At 40.5% G+C, this 15,786-nt stretch overlaps 1 protein-coding gene across 2 annotated transcripts in view; it reads right to left on the reverse strand.

The window, feature by feature from the left end:
- Positions 1–15,786, reverse strand: part of znf423 (zinc finger protein 423) — a 144,623-nt gene that overhangs the window by 90,750 nt on the left and 38,087 nt on the right. For both annotated transcript variants that reach the window (XM_039762864.1, XM_039762862.1), the window contains exon 2: positions 14,814–14,870. In XM_039762864.1, coding sequence (XP_039618798.1) covers positions 14,814–14,870 — 57 coding nt within the window. The remainder of the gene's footprint in view (positions 1–14,813; positions 14,871–15,786) is intronic.

A 15,786-nucleotide genomic window follows, 5' to 3' on the forward strand; every position in this document is an offset into this window, starting at 1 on the left:
TCCACATCTCATATTTTCTACAACTCTAAAAATGCTGCTTTCTTGCTGCCTTTAAAGAGTAGCTTTGGTTGTTGGCTCTCCTCTCTTGAACTTGTTAAGGAGACAGGCTCTATTGTAGGAGTAAAATTGGACAGTTTAATATCTGTAGCAGAGTGATGGGCACTAAGCAAACTCCTGTCAATCATGAAGAATCCACTGCATCCACTGAACAGGATCATCTCCAGGCAGAGGAGTAGCTTCAGTGACAGACTTTTGTCACCGTCCTGCTCCACTGACAGACTGAGGAGATCGTTCCTCCTCCACACTATGCGACTCTTCCATTCCACCCGGGGGAGTAAATGCTAACATTACTCAAAGTTATTGTCTGCTTTTATATGCATTTTTATTACTCTTTAATTTAATAGTTTTTTGTACCAGTATAATGCTGCTGGATTATGTGAATTTCCCCTTGAGATTAATAAAGTATCTATCTATCTATCTATCTATTATAGAGCCTGATCTATCTATCTATCTATCTATCATAGTGCCTTTCATGTCTATCTATCTATCTATCTATCTATCTTAGTGCCTTTCCTATCTATCTATCTATCTATCTATCTATCTATCTATTATAGTGCCTGATCTATCTATCTGTCTATCTATATATCTGTCTATCATAGTGCCTTTCATGTCTATCTATCTATCTATCTATCTATCTATCTATCTATCGTATATTGCCTTTCATATCTATCTATCTAGCTATCTAATTTTGCTTTGTAAAGTTTGACTTGATTGTATGGAATGTTATCTGATTCTAATTAAAATCCATAAAAAAAATAATGATAACAATGGTCAGTTTTTATTGGTGTTGCTAAAACTTAAGGATGCTACATGCCTCATAATTCCCTTTTGCTCACGTTTACTGCTTTGCTTCATTTGCCACAAGTCTGAAAAACATCTTTATTCATACAATGTGCTACATGCCAAATAAAAACAAGCTTAAACTGGGATTGGCAATGCCCTAGCCTTCACTCCACTAGACTGGTCTGTACCATTCTCTTACCATTAATTTAAGCATGTGGAAACACATTCAGGTGAACATCTCCATTTTAATTCAGTTGTCTTTTAAAGTTTTCCATTGAACTCTACTTTAGCTTGCTTTATAAAGCACCCTGTGAAGATATTTTCTGTGAAAAGCACTCTATAAAATGATATGACTGATGGCTCTACGGTGGTCCTGTAAACATAGACATGTGTGTGAGTGCGCCCTGCACTGGACTAGAGGCCTGGTCACGGTTAGTTGCTGCTTAATGTTTCCATGAGGGATTGGGGTATACAACTGGTTATGAGCATTAAAAGCCATTTTTATTAAGCAGATTATGATGGTCTCACTAGTTAGCATACCAGATGTGGTGTATACAGAACCCAGCAACACCATATTTTAAGACTAAATGGATGGTATGCTATATACACCCAAGAAGCAAACTGCCAAATAACATCCTCTATCAAGTTTAATTTTCTGCATATCCGACCCAAGACCCATCGCTTCATATTTATATTTCAATCTTGTCCAAAGGGGTTACATTTTTGTAAGTGTGAAATCTCCCCTGGGCCGAACTAAATTTAGTTTTCTATTTTTAATGCAGCCGATTATCAGCAACTGCATAGAGGAACACACAAAATACTCTTTGCCACCTTTTCATGTAGCACTCGGATTTGCTGAAAGCACAACATACACTCTTGGAAGAAAGAGCGTGCAGCAGATACCAGAAGTAGCTGAACAAAGTGCTTTGTTTAAATAAAAAAATAAAAAAAAAATACTTAGAATACTTCTCAACCCGGAGAGGTGCTCTTTTCTCTTTGACTAATGTACCTTTGTGGAAATCCATCGCCTCGTAGGACAGCACAGAACCGAAATAGGCACCAGTACATGTGTCAGCTGTCTTCACTCACAATTTCACTATTAAACTCTCTACTGTTTCTTTTTGTATAAAAATGCAGTATATTGTAGAATGGGTTGTAGCACCATGGCCTAGTCAGTCTGGCCCCCTAATCATCCCGTCTCTAACTGGCTATCTCAGTCACCACTTCACCACTTAACAGCTAATGTGTGGTGAGCGTACTGGCACAAAAATGGCTACCATCAAATCATCCAGGTGGTAGTTGTGGTTGAAGTGGCTCCCCATTTACTGAAGCGCTTTGAGTAGTGAGAACTGCGCTATATGAAATGTAAAGAATTATAACTATAATGCGAGTACATTACTGAGCTTTTTAACATGTGAATGGTTGCATTGATATTGCCGCAAGATAACACACCTGAAGGGATTTAATTGCCTTACCAATCATGCAAACAGCAAAGCTGAGATGCTAAAGGCAAAGTTTAAAAAGACATCAACCACTAGAGGAGAAGATGTAGCTGTCATGTCTCCAGAGTTGAAGTCACCATGTTTTTAGAACATTTTTTTAAAATATTTTCAATCCTAGATGTGAAAGTGACAATGGTGATACCACTTTCTGTTATGATAACAGTTCACTGTTGGGACTGAAGGAATGTCTCACTCACTTATCCTTTTTTTCTGAACTCATTCATTTAGGGTCATGGGGAGCTGAGCCTACTCCATTACCATTGAACACACACAGGCTGGGAAAATAATAAAAGATTTTTCAAATCTGCTTAATCCAATTCAAGGTTGTAGGGGGCCTAAATCTATCCTGGCAGCATATAGTGCAAAGGCAGAAACCCACCCTGGATGAGGAGGTCACCCATTGCAGGGTTCACCCATTCGTGCACACACAGGAATTTACAATTAGTGTATAATGAACACTTATACAGGACCGATCTGAAATTACCAATGAAAATAAAATCAATGTCTTTGTCAATGCATGAGAATTTTGAGAACATGGAGGAAAATCCACACCAACACAGGTATGATAAGCAGTCTCCACACTAAAAATGACCATGAGTGAGATTTTAACCCAGGATGCTGAACCTGTCTGAAACCAACAAATAACCAGTTGCACAACCATGCTGGTCCGAATTTAAGACAATGGAAGACTGGACTACAAGGCATTAATGTGGAGCAATAATAAATGAACAGGGAGGATTTTATAAAAATTCTATGCAAGAAAGACTGGGGGGAATGATGGTGGGTTTGTGACTGTCTATTTCAGCATGAAAAGCCACTTAAAAATGTGATAATAATGCTTGAGGTGGCCCATTAACATGGTGGTGTGTATTGCGGCTTCATTAATCCAGCATCCCAGGTCATGGTTTGTGTGGATGCATCTGTGTGGGTTTTCAATTCACATCCCTGGACATGTGCAGGTTGGATTAAGCTGTGAGTGTTGGTTTGTCATTAAGTGAGCCCCATGATGGACTACGGATAAGCTGCAGCCAAACCCAACTCTGAAATACATGGATTGGGCTTAAGAATGCACATATGAAAATACTAGGCTATGTGTGTAAATTAGTGTTGCATAAACCAGGAGAACATGCTGAGCTTAGGCATTTCATCAGCAATAAAAATATTCTGTTCCCCACAATTCAGGAAAAAAGGCATTCAAAAAATTCAAACACTAGAAAGGCACCGGATGCCACAGCTTAAAGAGAATGACATACCAAAGAGCCTGAAAGTCTGTTGCCTACAAAGGAGAAGGAAAAGGAGAGAACTTCTAAAAGTCAAGGTATTAATAAAAGAGATGACCAACTTGTCTTTTCAGAATACTGGGATCACCACATGGGACAATAAAGCACAAATTATGGGATCAAGAAACAGTAGGAACTTTGCTCTCTGAAAGATGATGCCATGTCCCATTATAGAAATGTAAATTTGGGACTCCTCTATGAAGAACAGAATTCTGGATTTATAATTAGTGTCCAATCAGTTTCAAATTCACAAACTCCACAAGGTGTCATCCATAGTTAGGGTTTATTATTCACACTCCTAATTCAAATACGCAGCATAATATGAAGACAAGTGGCTTCTCCTAACTAAAACTTTCAATTTCAAAGGATGCCAAGTGCCGACCCACAATTAGGCTGGGCACTGCAACTTGTCATGCCACAATAACAAATGTTTTGTGAGGGAACAAAGGAAAAAGAACTTAATCCACTTTCCCTACCTAGGTTCCTGCAAAGTCTACATGATGTAGTTACCCTGCACAGAACGAATTCTCTCATTTGGTCCTAGTGACACCAAGTGTGGTTAGTTAATGATTGAAAATAAGATGAGAAAAAAAGCTGATGATCTGATTGCACTCTTGGGACAATATGCTGAACTGAATTGAACAAACTGTGCTTTTGGGCAGACATGACCATTGATGAACATTGTTTTTTCTTTGGGACAAAGCAAAAGGGAGGGTGATGTTTTGCTGTGGTAAACCTCCCTTATGTAACCAGGGCAGAAAAGTAGTCAAAAACAGACAATAATAAAACAGCTTGTTTAGGACACAACTGAAAACACCACTCTATTGTATTGTATTGTATTGTAGGATTAAAGTTGGACAGTTTAACATCTGTAGCAAAGCGACGGGCACGAAGCAAACTCCTGTCAATCATGAAGAATCCACTGCATCCACTTAACAGTGTCACCTCCAGGCAGAGGAGTAGCTTCAGTGACAGACTTTTGTCACCGTCCTGCTCCACTGACAGACTAAGGAGATCGTTCCTCCCCCACACTATGCGACTCTTCAGTTCCACCCGGGGGAGTAAATGCGAACATTAATTTTATTTTAATTTTTTTCATTTTTATTACTATTTAATTTAATATTGTTTCTTTGTATCAGTATACTGATGGTGGATTATGTGAATTTCCCCTTGGGATTAATAAAGTATCTATCTATCTATTATAGTGCCTGATCTATCTATCTATCTATCTATCACTCAGGTCATCAGTTCTACAGTTGGGGCAAAACCCAATGTGCCTGGGCAAACTTTCACTGCATGGGGCATCCGCAGGGGTGTCGAACTCCGGGCCTGGAGGGCCGCAGTGGCTGCAGGTTTTCATTCTAACCCTTTTCCTAATCAGTGACCAATTTCCACTGCTAATTAAATTCATTTTCTCTTCATTTTAATAGCCCTGTTTTTAAGGATTCAGTCCTTTGACTTCTTCATTAAATGACAGCCAAACAGAAATGAGATATGAAACGAGCCAACAGATGACCAGCTAAATTGGAGCTTCAAACTCCAACCAATTTCACTCCAAGCAGTTTCTTAATGAGAAGTTGATTCTTGCTGTTAATTAAACTCATTCTTTAATTCCACGGCCTGTTGCTGCTCTCATTCTGCCACAGCAGACATTTCCAGAACTGTTGATTTTTCTGTTTTTTCTAAGAACACCATCACAATGTTTTGGTGAACTGAGCAGATCAACTTTACAGAGACCTTTCTTTACTTTCAAATATCGTGTGATGGGCACTGGTGAGCTGGTCATGTGACAACTTGTTTTGTGTCTCATTATTGTTTGGCTGCTAATTAAAGACAAAGAAAATACTAAAGGGTCTGAGTCAAGTTATATAAAATGAAGGCAAAAGAAGTTAATTAGCAGCAAAAACTGGTCACTAATTAAGAAGATGGTTAAAATGAAACCCTGTAGCCACTGCGGCCCTCCAGGCCTGGAGTTTGACACCCGTGCTCTAAGGTAATGCAATGTAAACAGAAGAGTTCACATTATCACAAAGGTTGCTGTTTTAATGGATAAATTCAGTATTTTCCAAGCTGAAGTTATTTCTTCACATACTTAGTATATAAGCATTTGTCACATGAAACTGTGTTCTAAAGTTATATGTTTTCTATAAAATATATATTTTATCTTACCCTTGTGACACTTTACAATAAAGGCTAATGAGGCATTTACACCGAAAAATAAAAGCCTAAAAACTTACTGGTGAAGCAGCAAAACTTTCGACATAAGAAAACATATTTTCTGGGTTTCCAACACAAAGGGATCTGGAAATAATCATTTTATCGCATATTCCTGGTACTATTTTTTTCGTGGTAAAGATACAGTTTCTACTTACTTGTGTGAGTTCTCACATAAATAAGGAAGTAAATCAAAACAAAACCAACCCTGTGGCACAAATGGTTTACTATGATTTGGTCTTTTAAGAGGAAATCACGCCCCTGGGGGTGAAAGACTGGCGTGCACAGCTGGTGTTCTTGGAAAAAATATGGCGGAATCTCATAATATTGTTTTTTTTTTGCTCAAAAATGATATGTATAAACTATATTTACAGTGCGTGTGTAAGCACAAGGTGCAGAACAGTACTTGACAACTGTCCTGGACATATTTTTCTAAGGTTTTCAACTCTTATTTATAAGGCAGGCAGTGCGCACAGTGGTTAAGGTTTTGGACTTTAAACCCTGAGGTTGTGCATTCAAATCCACTGACACCATGTGACCCTGAACAAGTCAATTCACCTACCTGGAAAAACATAAAAATATGTCACTAAGTGTATCTAAAATGTTGCAAGTCAGTTTAGATAGAGGTGTTGGTCAAATAAATATAAATGTTATTTCCGGTGAATACCCCCATGCCCCCTTAGCCTCCATTCTAAAGCACCAGTGAGGACAAGATATTTTTGAAAATTGATAGAAAAACTTAACTTTAGAACACAATTACATGCGGCAAATGTAAATTTGTAAAGAAATTACTTTAAATATTCTACATTTATCCTTGAATTCAGAGAGTTTAACCTAACAGCCCAGTTATAATACAAAAAGAGAGGAACCTGCAAGCCTCCAGAAGCAGGAATAAGAACTGCTTCTTTAAAAAATGATTCTGCACACAGTCTCCTGTAGCTGAGAGGCAGCAGGGTACACAACTACAAAGCTGTGCCACACTTACTGTAATCCAGAGATTTAAATGCAAGGTCCCTGTTTGACTAGTAACACTTGCTCATTGTGGGAGCAGACAGGAAATGTCTGGAAGGTGATCAGACATGCAAGTGTGAATTTCGCTGTCCACTTTGCATGAGATAAACATAAAACTGAACCTGAATGGGGACAAATACAAAGCAGGGTTTTTTCCCCCAAAACAAAGGTGTTAAAATTATTCAGATAGACTTTGTTGTCCTTTATTTTTTTTTTCTCCTCACATTAAAACAATCTACTTATTTTTTGAAGTATTTTATTCCATTGCAGGGTCCCAGGTAGTCAGTGCCTATTCAGGACATACAACAACTTTTTCTCACAAACCGAGATGTGCCAAAAATCCATGTACAGTACGTTGGACATCTTTAGAATATTGAAAAATTGTCCATGTGAACACAGGAAGAATACTAAACTGTGAACTGAACAAATTTCTATTTAAATTCCAGCCACCACAAAAAGTTGTGCACGCTTTTCATTCTGGTTGAGGTTGCAAAGAGAGGATACCCTTCCCAATGGCAGCCATTTTCAATAAAAAATGAATTAAAAAAATAAAATGTTTGAAGTTTGCCAAGAAAGAGAAATCATTAAGTCCATCAAATTAGTCTGGTTAGGCCGATGTCACCTTATGTGACTTCTGTTCATTGGGTATGTCAGATTAGCTGACTGCAGTCTGATTGTGTCGCTGGGCCGTGTCATTTTACACTAGTGAAATCATTGGCAATGTCACATTTTGTTGTAGCACAGTCCACCTCATCCCTTTTAGTGAAAGCCAATAATGTGCTGCCTGAGGGAATCACCGGTACAGCGAGTTCAATCACAATCTTGGCCGATGATTTTTTTTTCTTTCATTCTGTTTCAGTAAGTGAAACACGAGACATAAGAAAGACAAAACTTCATTCTATTTGCAAGATATAAAACGTGCCTCCCTTATTCCATAGCACTACATTCAATGCTTTGTATGTTCAGGTGAGCATTTGTTGCTTGTCAGCTCTCATACACAGACAGCCCACCCCTCTGATTAACGACAAAATTAAACCCATTTGATTTTATCATAGCAAGTCACAGACTAGTTAAAGTGAGTTGCTGGGCATGGCGCATTATATGACTGGCCTTCACTGGGTCACGCTACAGACTGCCTTCAATAACTCGCTAATATTATGTAAATGAAGGCTACAACTGAAAATTGCTAGAAAGTCATCTAATGTGACATGGGCTTTAGCTGTCTGGATTACCACATCAATTTATTGTTTTTGTAGTTTGTTTCATTCTGTCAGAACTCTCTAGTTGAAAAGTGCTCTGTGGCTTCTATCTTAATGGCTCTTCCTATTAACGTACTCTGGTGTGTAGTGTAGTGATTCACTGTTTAATTAAAAGTATTCTGCAGGATCAACTTCATCATTGCCTTTGAGGGTTTGAAAGTACCTGGATCAGCAGCCTTCTTTGCTCAAGATTAAAGAAATTTAATTCTGTTAGTGTGTCAGAGTTGGACTTGCCCTGAAGCCTTGGGATGCACTTGGTTTCTCTACTGCTGCTATGTCTTTTTTTTTTCTGGTGAACAGAACAGAATTACTCCAAGATGCCATCACACCAGCACATTATAGATCGTGAGCATAATGTCCCTTAATGCAAAGTCAGCTTGGGACAGATACACCCATCCACCATGAGACGTTCTCCTATCCATACCCATAGTCACCTAACACCAAGGCAGTTTAGAATTGCCAGTCCACTGAAAGTCTTGAATTGACACTTTTCCAGCACTGTTTAGGTAACGTCCAAATGGGCATTACTGATTAATGAGCAGTCTACACTGCTGGCACACCATCTCAACTTGCTCAACTGAAATGATTGTAACTTAAACTACCATAGCACGGTGGGTCAAGAATCTGTTACTTTACTTAAAATTAAATAAATAAATAAATTCATCTAATGAGGAACAAATTCTTTAGAACTTAGCAGGCATTCCAGAAAATTGTTGTCAAATTATTGAACATGCTGACCCACTTCTAGCGTTTCTCAAACCTTCACTTCAGTGACTGATAACTTCCTTTTAAGTTGTCTTCTTTCTTTCGTGGCTCCCTGGGGGGAGTATAGAAGGGGGCATCTGACTTTTTTTTTTAATAAAATGTGGTATTGTAAACCTTATCTGACGCGTAATCAAGCCTAAAAAAAATAAGAAATGACTTAATTATCATAAATTAGAATTGTCAGTCCACCATATGGCATGTCTTTCATTTTGGATGAAAATGAGACATTCGCAGACTAGTCTGCATTACTACCTGGAATGCCACTATACCACCCATATGTTGTATTCCTGCATTTTAGGTATTTCGATTTTTAATTTATACGAGACTAGGCGGCTTCGCCCTCTGCTCACTTCACTCTCCAACCCTCCGGCCTGCGCTACGCACCAGCCACTTCTCTTCTCTGTCGCTTGCGTATGTGGATTTCACTTTCACCAAACAACAAATCTTTTAACTCTCGTAGATACACCTCTTCATTAGGAAGAAACACTACTTTTCCCTGATGGCAGCACGAATTAGATGATATACAAGTCACTGACTTAAAGTGTAAAGCCAAACAATAACTACATACTTCTGTCATATCCCGTATGTCCATAAATTCTATCTCTTCTATCTCTGTTCCGTTATTTCACAGAATAATAATTTCCGTTTGTAAGCGCTAATGCGATCTTTATTATCAGTTTTTTGAGACTTTCGAATTTTACTACTTTCATAACCTCTAACCTGCTCTGCCTGTGTATCGCGCCAACGCTTTTGAACCTCTTTACAACATTCTACTTTGTCCTCTACTCTTTTCTTTTATTTCCGACCCCGCTTGGAGCTGAGAGTGCAGGAACTGTGTCTGGCAATGGGATTCACACGAATGAGAAGTGATTGGACCATCAGCGTGGTTGTAAATGTATGACAGGAGGGTGGGACTTGTCAAAATCTCTTGGCAAAAAGTCTTGTCTCGCAGGACCTGAAATTATTTCCTGCGGAAGTTGAAATTATCTCCGAGAAAGTCTCGTCCCAGGATTTCCTTTTACAATAGAAAGAAATATAAACACAACTATATTAGGTAATGTATAATAAGCAGCACAGTGGCTCTGTCCTACCTCCCATCATGGTGCGACTGGGCTCAGATTCCAGCCTACTCTGTCTGCCTGCATGGAGTCTGCAGGTTCCTGTCATGTCTGCATAAGCAAGTTTCCTTGATCACAACATGTACATTAAATTGACTGGTGACTCAAAACTGACATGGTCTGAGTGTGGCATGACTGATTAATGTGGTAGAGTGGGGTTCAATCCAGAATTCTATTCTGGCTTGCGCTCATTGATGCCAACATCCCAAAACTTTGAGGTGACAGGATGGGTTCAGAAAACGGATGTACAGTAAGTGTGTTCAATAACTGCATATATATTCTATGATAAACCATTTTTCAGAAAATCTGTCCATCTTTCAAACCTGCTTACTTAGAACAGGGTCACGGGGAAGCTGGAGTATATCCCAGCAAGCGTGGAATTATAAAAATGAAGCTGACAAACTCTTTGGTTGAATAAATGCATTTTTCTACCGAGTACCAGTGTTAGTTCTTAGACCTCTGACAATAATAATACATTTTATTTATATAGCACCTTTCCCTTGCTCATCTCTCTAGGTGGACATGCTTTATTGAAATAATACAAATAAGAGGGCTTCTGTCAGCAGGATGGCTGTGCTTGACTTTAATAGATGCATGCCCAATTTTTCCATTAAAGATTGTAGTATGTGCACTCTGGGCCAGTCCATTTAGAGCATTGCTGCAGGTCTATTTGGCTATAAAAAGCGTCAAATGGCTGCACCTTAGTATATATTTAAAAAAAGACAGCAAGAGATAGGAAGAGAAGGAAAACTCTCCACCCACTTCAATCCCTGGGGTCTTTGTTTGAAAATACAAAACTGGCAAGGGAGCAATATTCTTCTCTGTGCATCCTTTGGGGCTGTGGCACCCACGTCTTCAGGCTGTACCCAAAAGACTAAGAGACAAACAAAGGGTCCACAGTGTCTGCTGGAAAAATCCCATCACCTGCGTCTTTCGTTTTTCTCACTACCACCCCTTCACGCACTCACACTGTTTTCCTATTAGTGCCAGAGGGAAATTAAAAATATATTACTTGCCTCTGGGGATTGGGGGGCAAGCAAGTGAGAACAAGAGGGTGTGAATGTTTGCTTCATAAAAAAACCTTACAAAAGTTTCAAACTCAAATCAACAACACACAACAGAAAGAGCAAAACGCAGGTTAAGCCTTCAGGCTATACACATTATACGCTGACATTTGACCCAGGGTTCAATAAAGAGAGTGGTGATGGACACTTGGGCCACCTCACAGTCATGACTGAAGATGCTGCCTGAACACCACAGAACAAGGAGGAGAAATGGTTTTTGAGATGGGCCTAAGATAGCGCAGCCTACAAAGATTGGAGAGCACCAGGTCCCAAACAGCGTATGCTGTCTAGGGGAGCACCAAACAACACAGTAAATCAGGCTGAGGCCCAAAGCAATGCTCAGTAAAGACAGCCTAGATGGCCTGCAGGAGGAAAAAAAAATAAAAAATCAGGGTGAAAGGCAGGCCTTTGTCAAGTAACAAAAGAGAAAAACTCATAAAAAATCACTGTCAGGCTAGGAGAAAACCTCAAAATATCACATGACACAAATATTTAGGAGAGGCGCCACAGTAAACACCCAGAACAAGTTGTTGGACACAACACTGTGAGGCACCATGGAACACGAAACACTGAGAGAGGCCCCAGAGACCCTGAGCATAGGGAGACAGGTTGACTCCCACAACAGTGCAATAATGAGCAACAGAACCCAAGACCCTGCTTTGAAGGAGGAGGAAAGCCTTCAGTCACTGCAGAGACTCACTCAGGGTGGTACAATGAGTCAGCAGTGGGGACTAAGCTGACACCCTTATGTTTTTCGCTCTGCTAAGGGGCAATACTATTTATTTGTTTCCTGATGGTTTACATGGAACTTACTATTCAGAAGTGGATTTTTTACCAGATGAGCCACAGCCAAGGTTACTACTACTCACGCAGTACTTGGTGTCCACTGTAATCTGCACCAAGCCTAAGCGACCACTGCTTAAAACAACATCTTGTGTGCTGCAATCAAAACTGCTTCAGGTAGGCCTGATCTTTACCAACAATGAAGAGGCTTACCTGGAAGAAATGGAGAGTCTGAAATATTGGAGTCAATATATTGGAATCTCAGAAAGGCAAAAGAGTTGATTGTGGACTTGAAGAGAAAATAGTAGAGGCCCTACCATCCCACAAATCCCACCACCCCCACAAGCCCCCAGTAGTAAGAGTACTCTAATGAAAAGGTTGGGCAGTTTCAGATAACTATGTGTCAACATCACAAAGGGCCTGACCTAGTCCAAGCACAATGACACCTTGGTGAAGATTGCACAACCACTTCTCTACCACCTCAGGGTCTTTAGGCTGCCCTCCAAGATACTAAAGAGCTTCTTCATATCAACAATTGAAAGCACCCTAACAGAAAGTATTACCACCTAATCTGAAAACATTACACTTTAGGATCCTAAGGCTCTGCAGAATGTGGTTCTGGTCAGCTGAATGCATCACTAGGTGTGCACTCTGTAAAGTCAAAGATATCTATATTAAGTGAAACTGGACCAGGGCAAAGACAATCCCAATACTGGCCTCTTCTCTATGCTGCGGTCAGGGAAACTACTGCCGCCTGAAGACCAGTGCAGAGTGACTGAGGAGAAGCTTGTCTCCGCACTCTATCCGCATCCTAAATGAGGACAGTGCCTAGAGCTACATGAGGCTCTATGGTTAATTATCTTAAATTATTTATTCATTTATACTATGATTGTACATATTGATATTTATTGATATTTACAAAGTCTTATTTATTGTGTTTTATTTTCTTCTAGTTATACATACTCTAGGCGGCACGGTGGCGCAGTAGTAGCGCTGCTGCCTCGCAGTTAGGAGACCTGGGTTCGCTTCCCGGGTCCTCCCTCCATGGAGTTTGCATGTTCTCCCTGTGTCTGCGTGGGTTTCCTCCGGGCGCTCCGGTTTCCTCCCACAGTCCAAAGACATGCAGGTTAGGTGGACTGGCGATTCTAAATTAGCCCTAGTGTGTGTGCTTGGTGTGTGGGTGTGTTTGTGTGTGTCCTGCGGTGAGTTGGCACCCTGCCTTGTGCCCTGTGTTGGCTGGGATGGGCTCCAGCAGACCCCCATGACCCTGTGTTTGGATTCAGCGGGTTGGAAAATGGATGGATGGATATACATACTCTTGGAGTTAGCAACTAAGCTTTTCACTTCATACAGTACTATATACAGTACAATACACTACATACGTACTGTGTGTATAATCGTATGTGACAAATAAAATTTGATTTGAAATAGACCAGGAGGAAATGCCTTCGCAGACCATCACTGACCCACCACCAAACCAGTCATGCTGGATAATGTTAAAGGCTGGATAACCTTCACCATGGCATCTCCAAACTCGTTCACATCTGTTACATGTGCTCAGTGTGAAGAGAACGGGGTGCCACTAGCAGGGCCGCCAACTGTGGTATACTCTGGCGAATGCCAATCGAGATGAACGGGAGGAGGACAAACAGACTAACCAAGGGTGGTCAGGGGGCATTAGATGCACATGGCTGGTGATGACTACAATGAAGAACAAAGACTATATATGTAGTAGTACCTTTGCTATTGTCTAGTCCTTTCAGCAAAAGACACACCGCCAAAACAAAACAGGGTGAGGAAGAGATTGGGGTGATGCGTGGTGCTGTCGTTTGATATTCAGGATGTTTGGTCATCCTAGTACACCTTCATTTAGTAGTGGAAGTGCTTACAGCTTACTGATATGTGAACAGCTATGAAGAAAAGGCGGCATAATTGTGTTTCTAAGGCAAAGTAGCCCCAGTATTTCAAAGTGTGTTTCATTTCAAATAGCTAACTATACAAAACCAACAAACATCTGCCAAATGATCAAGCGAGTTGTGGACTTCTACATTTCATCACCAAGTTGTCTTATGATTACTTCAATCACAGAAACTTTAGCACAACTAACATGTGGCTACTGTGACTTTTTATTTTCTGGCTTTGCTCAAAAGCAAACAGAGCCAGTACATTAGATTAGGCCTTGACCTGAAAAATCACTGTATCAAATTTTTTGGGATGTTTAAATTTGTTTTTTTAACACATACCCTTGGTAAACTCCCTGGACAGCATACATGGGTTAAAAGAGTAATTGTGTGAGCCTGAGTGAGTCAATTGTAGTGTTACGGAAATCACTACAATTTCTAATTTCTTCAGCTCAATACACAAAACAAATAGTAATGGGTTGTTGCTATACCAAACAGAAACAGGACCGTGAACAGAACAGAGAAAAGAGACACCCATCAGGAAGATGACTTGAACCCTAAACATAGCAGGATGAAATAACACAAATCAAAGACTTAGATCTGTCCATCACCAGCAACATTTTGTGTGTCTTTGAAAATCTTGGTGTGGCACTGACCAGCAGGGCAGCCCACAGCTAGCACTGAATAAAAAATGTTAGGACCCCATAGTCCTTTGAACTAAAGAAGACATGGGCTCAGCCCACTGGGGGGCTGCACCATGTGAACCTGAAGAAGTCCTTCATTCGAAGGAACACAGGCCTGCAAACAATCATTTTTCTATGCTGCTTCAAAGGGGGCCTTGTCTGACCTCAGGGTCCTCTACCTCCCTAGGGCTGCAGAAAACATTAACTGCCTTTTGCACAGGGTTTTACTGGCCATATGGAATTAATACTAAGAATGGTTATTTGGGAGACTCTCAAGGGTGTATTTTTTTATCTTGAAGGAGTGGGAAGAGGAAGAGGAAGAGGAATGTGACACTCTGAGTTCCAGCTTATGAAATAAGGCAGTCTCACTGGCAACCAGTAATAGCATACCTGTCTGAGCTGCAGGGTCCCAGTTCAAAGAAAACTCAGATGACGCTCCTTCTTCCACTGAAATAAAAGAAAAAAGTTACACAGTTAGAAGTGGAGGACAACAGCCTGCTGTGTCAAAGAAGCTTGAAAAGGAGACACAACTATGCACAATCAAGCATAAAACATCAGTATATGCAGCCATGAAATGGTAAAGTGCCTGACTGACAGCCAGCAGTGATCAGTGACAGAGTCGTTTAACTGATGACTGTTAAGCATGCTTAGTTTTTAATTCTTTTTTATTGCTTCTAATATATTACGTTTAATGTGTTTTCATCAATCAGGTAAGTTTGATTTGGTTAATGACAAAATGACGTAACAACGGTCAATGGAAATCAAAATCAGAAACCCATTAAGGGATGGATTCAACATTACACTGAAAATCAAAGTCAAAAATTGAAATCACAGGCTGATCCAACTTGCGTGAATATCATCATGGCAGCTAATAATGTGACTCAGTAGTATGTATGGCCCCCATGTGCCTGTATGCATCCCAAAAATGTCTTGGCATGCTCCTGATGAGTTGGCCAATGGTGTCATGGGGGATCTCTTCCCAGACCTGGATCAAGGCATCAGTGAGCTCCTGGACAGTCTGTGGTGTTACTTGGCGGTGTTGGATGCACCGATACGTAATACCCCAGAGGTTCTCAATTAGATTCAGGTCTGGGGAACATGCAGGTCAATCAATGGCATCAAAGCCGTCATCATCCAGGAACTGCCTACACACTCTCCACATGAGGCAGGGCATTGTCCTGCACCAGTAGGAACCCAGGGCCCATTGCACTAGCGTAAGGTCTGACAATAGCTCTGAGGATTTCATCCCAGTACCTAACAGAAGTCAGTGTACCATTGCTTAGCATGTGGAGGTCTGTGCAACCCCCCAAGGAAATGTCTCCCCAGACCATCACTGACCCAACGCCAAACTGGTCATGCTGGA

Source organism: Polypterus senegalus, chromosome 9, assembly GCF_016835505.1.
Source record: "Polypterus senegalus isolate Bchr_013 chromosome 9, ASM1683550v1, whole genome shotgun sequence".
Taxonomy (NCBI): Eukaryota; Metazoa; Chordata; class Cladistia; order Polypteriformes; family Polypteridae; genus Polypterus; species Polypterus senegalus.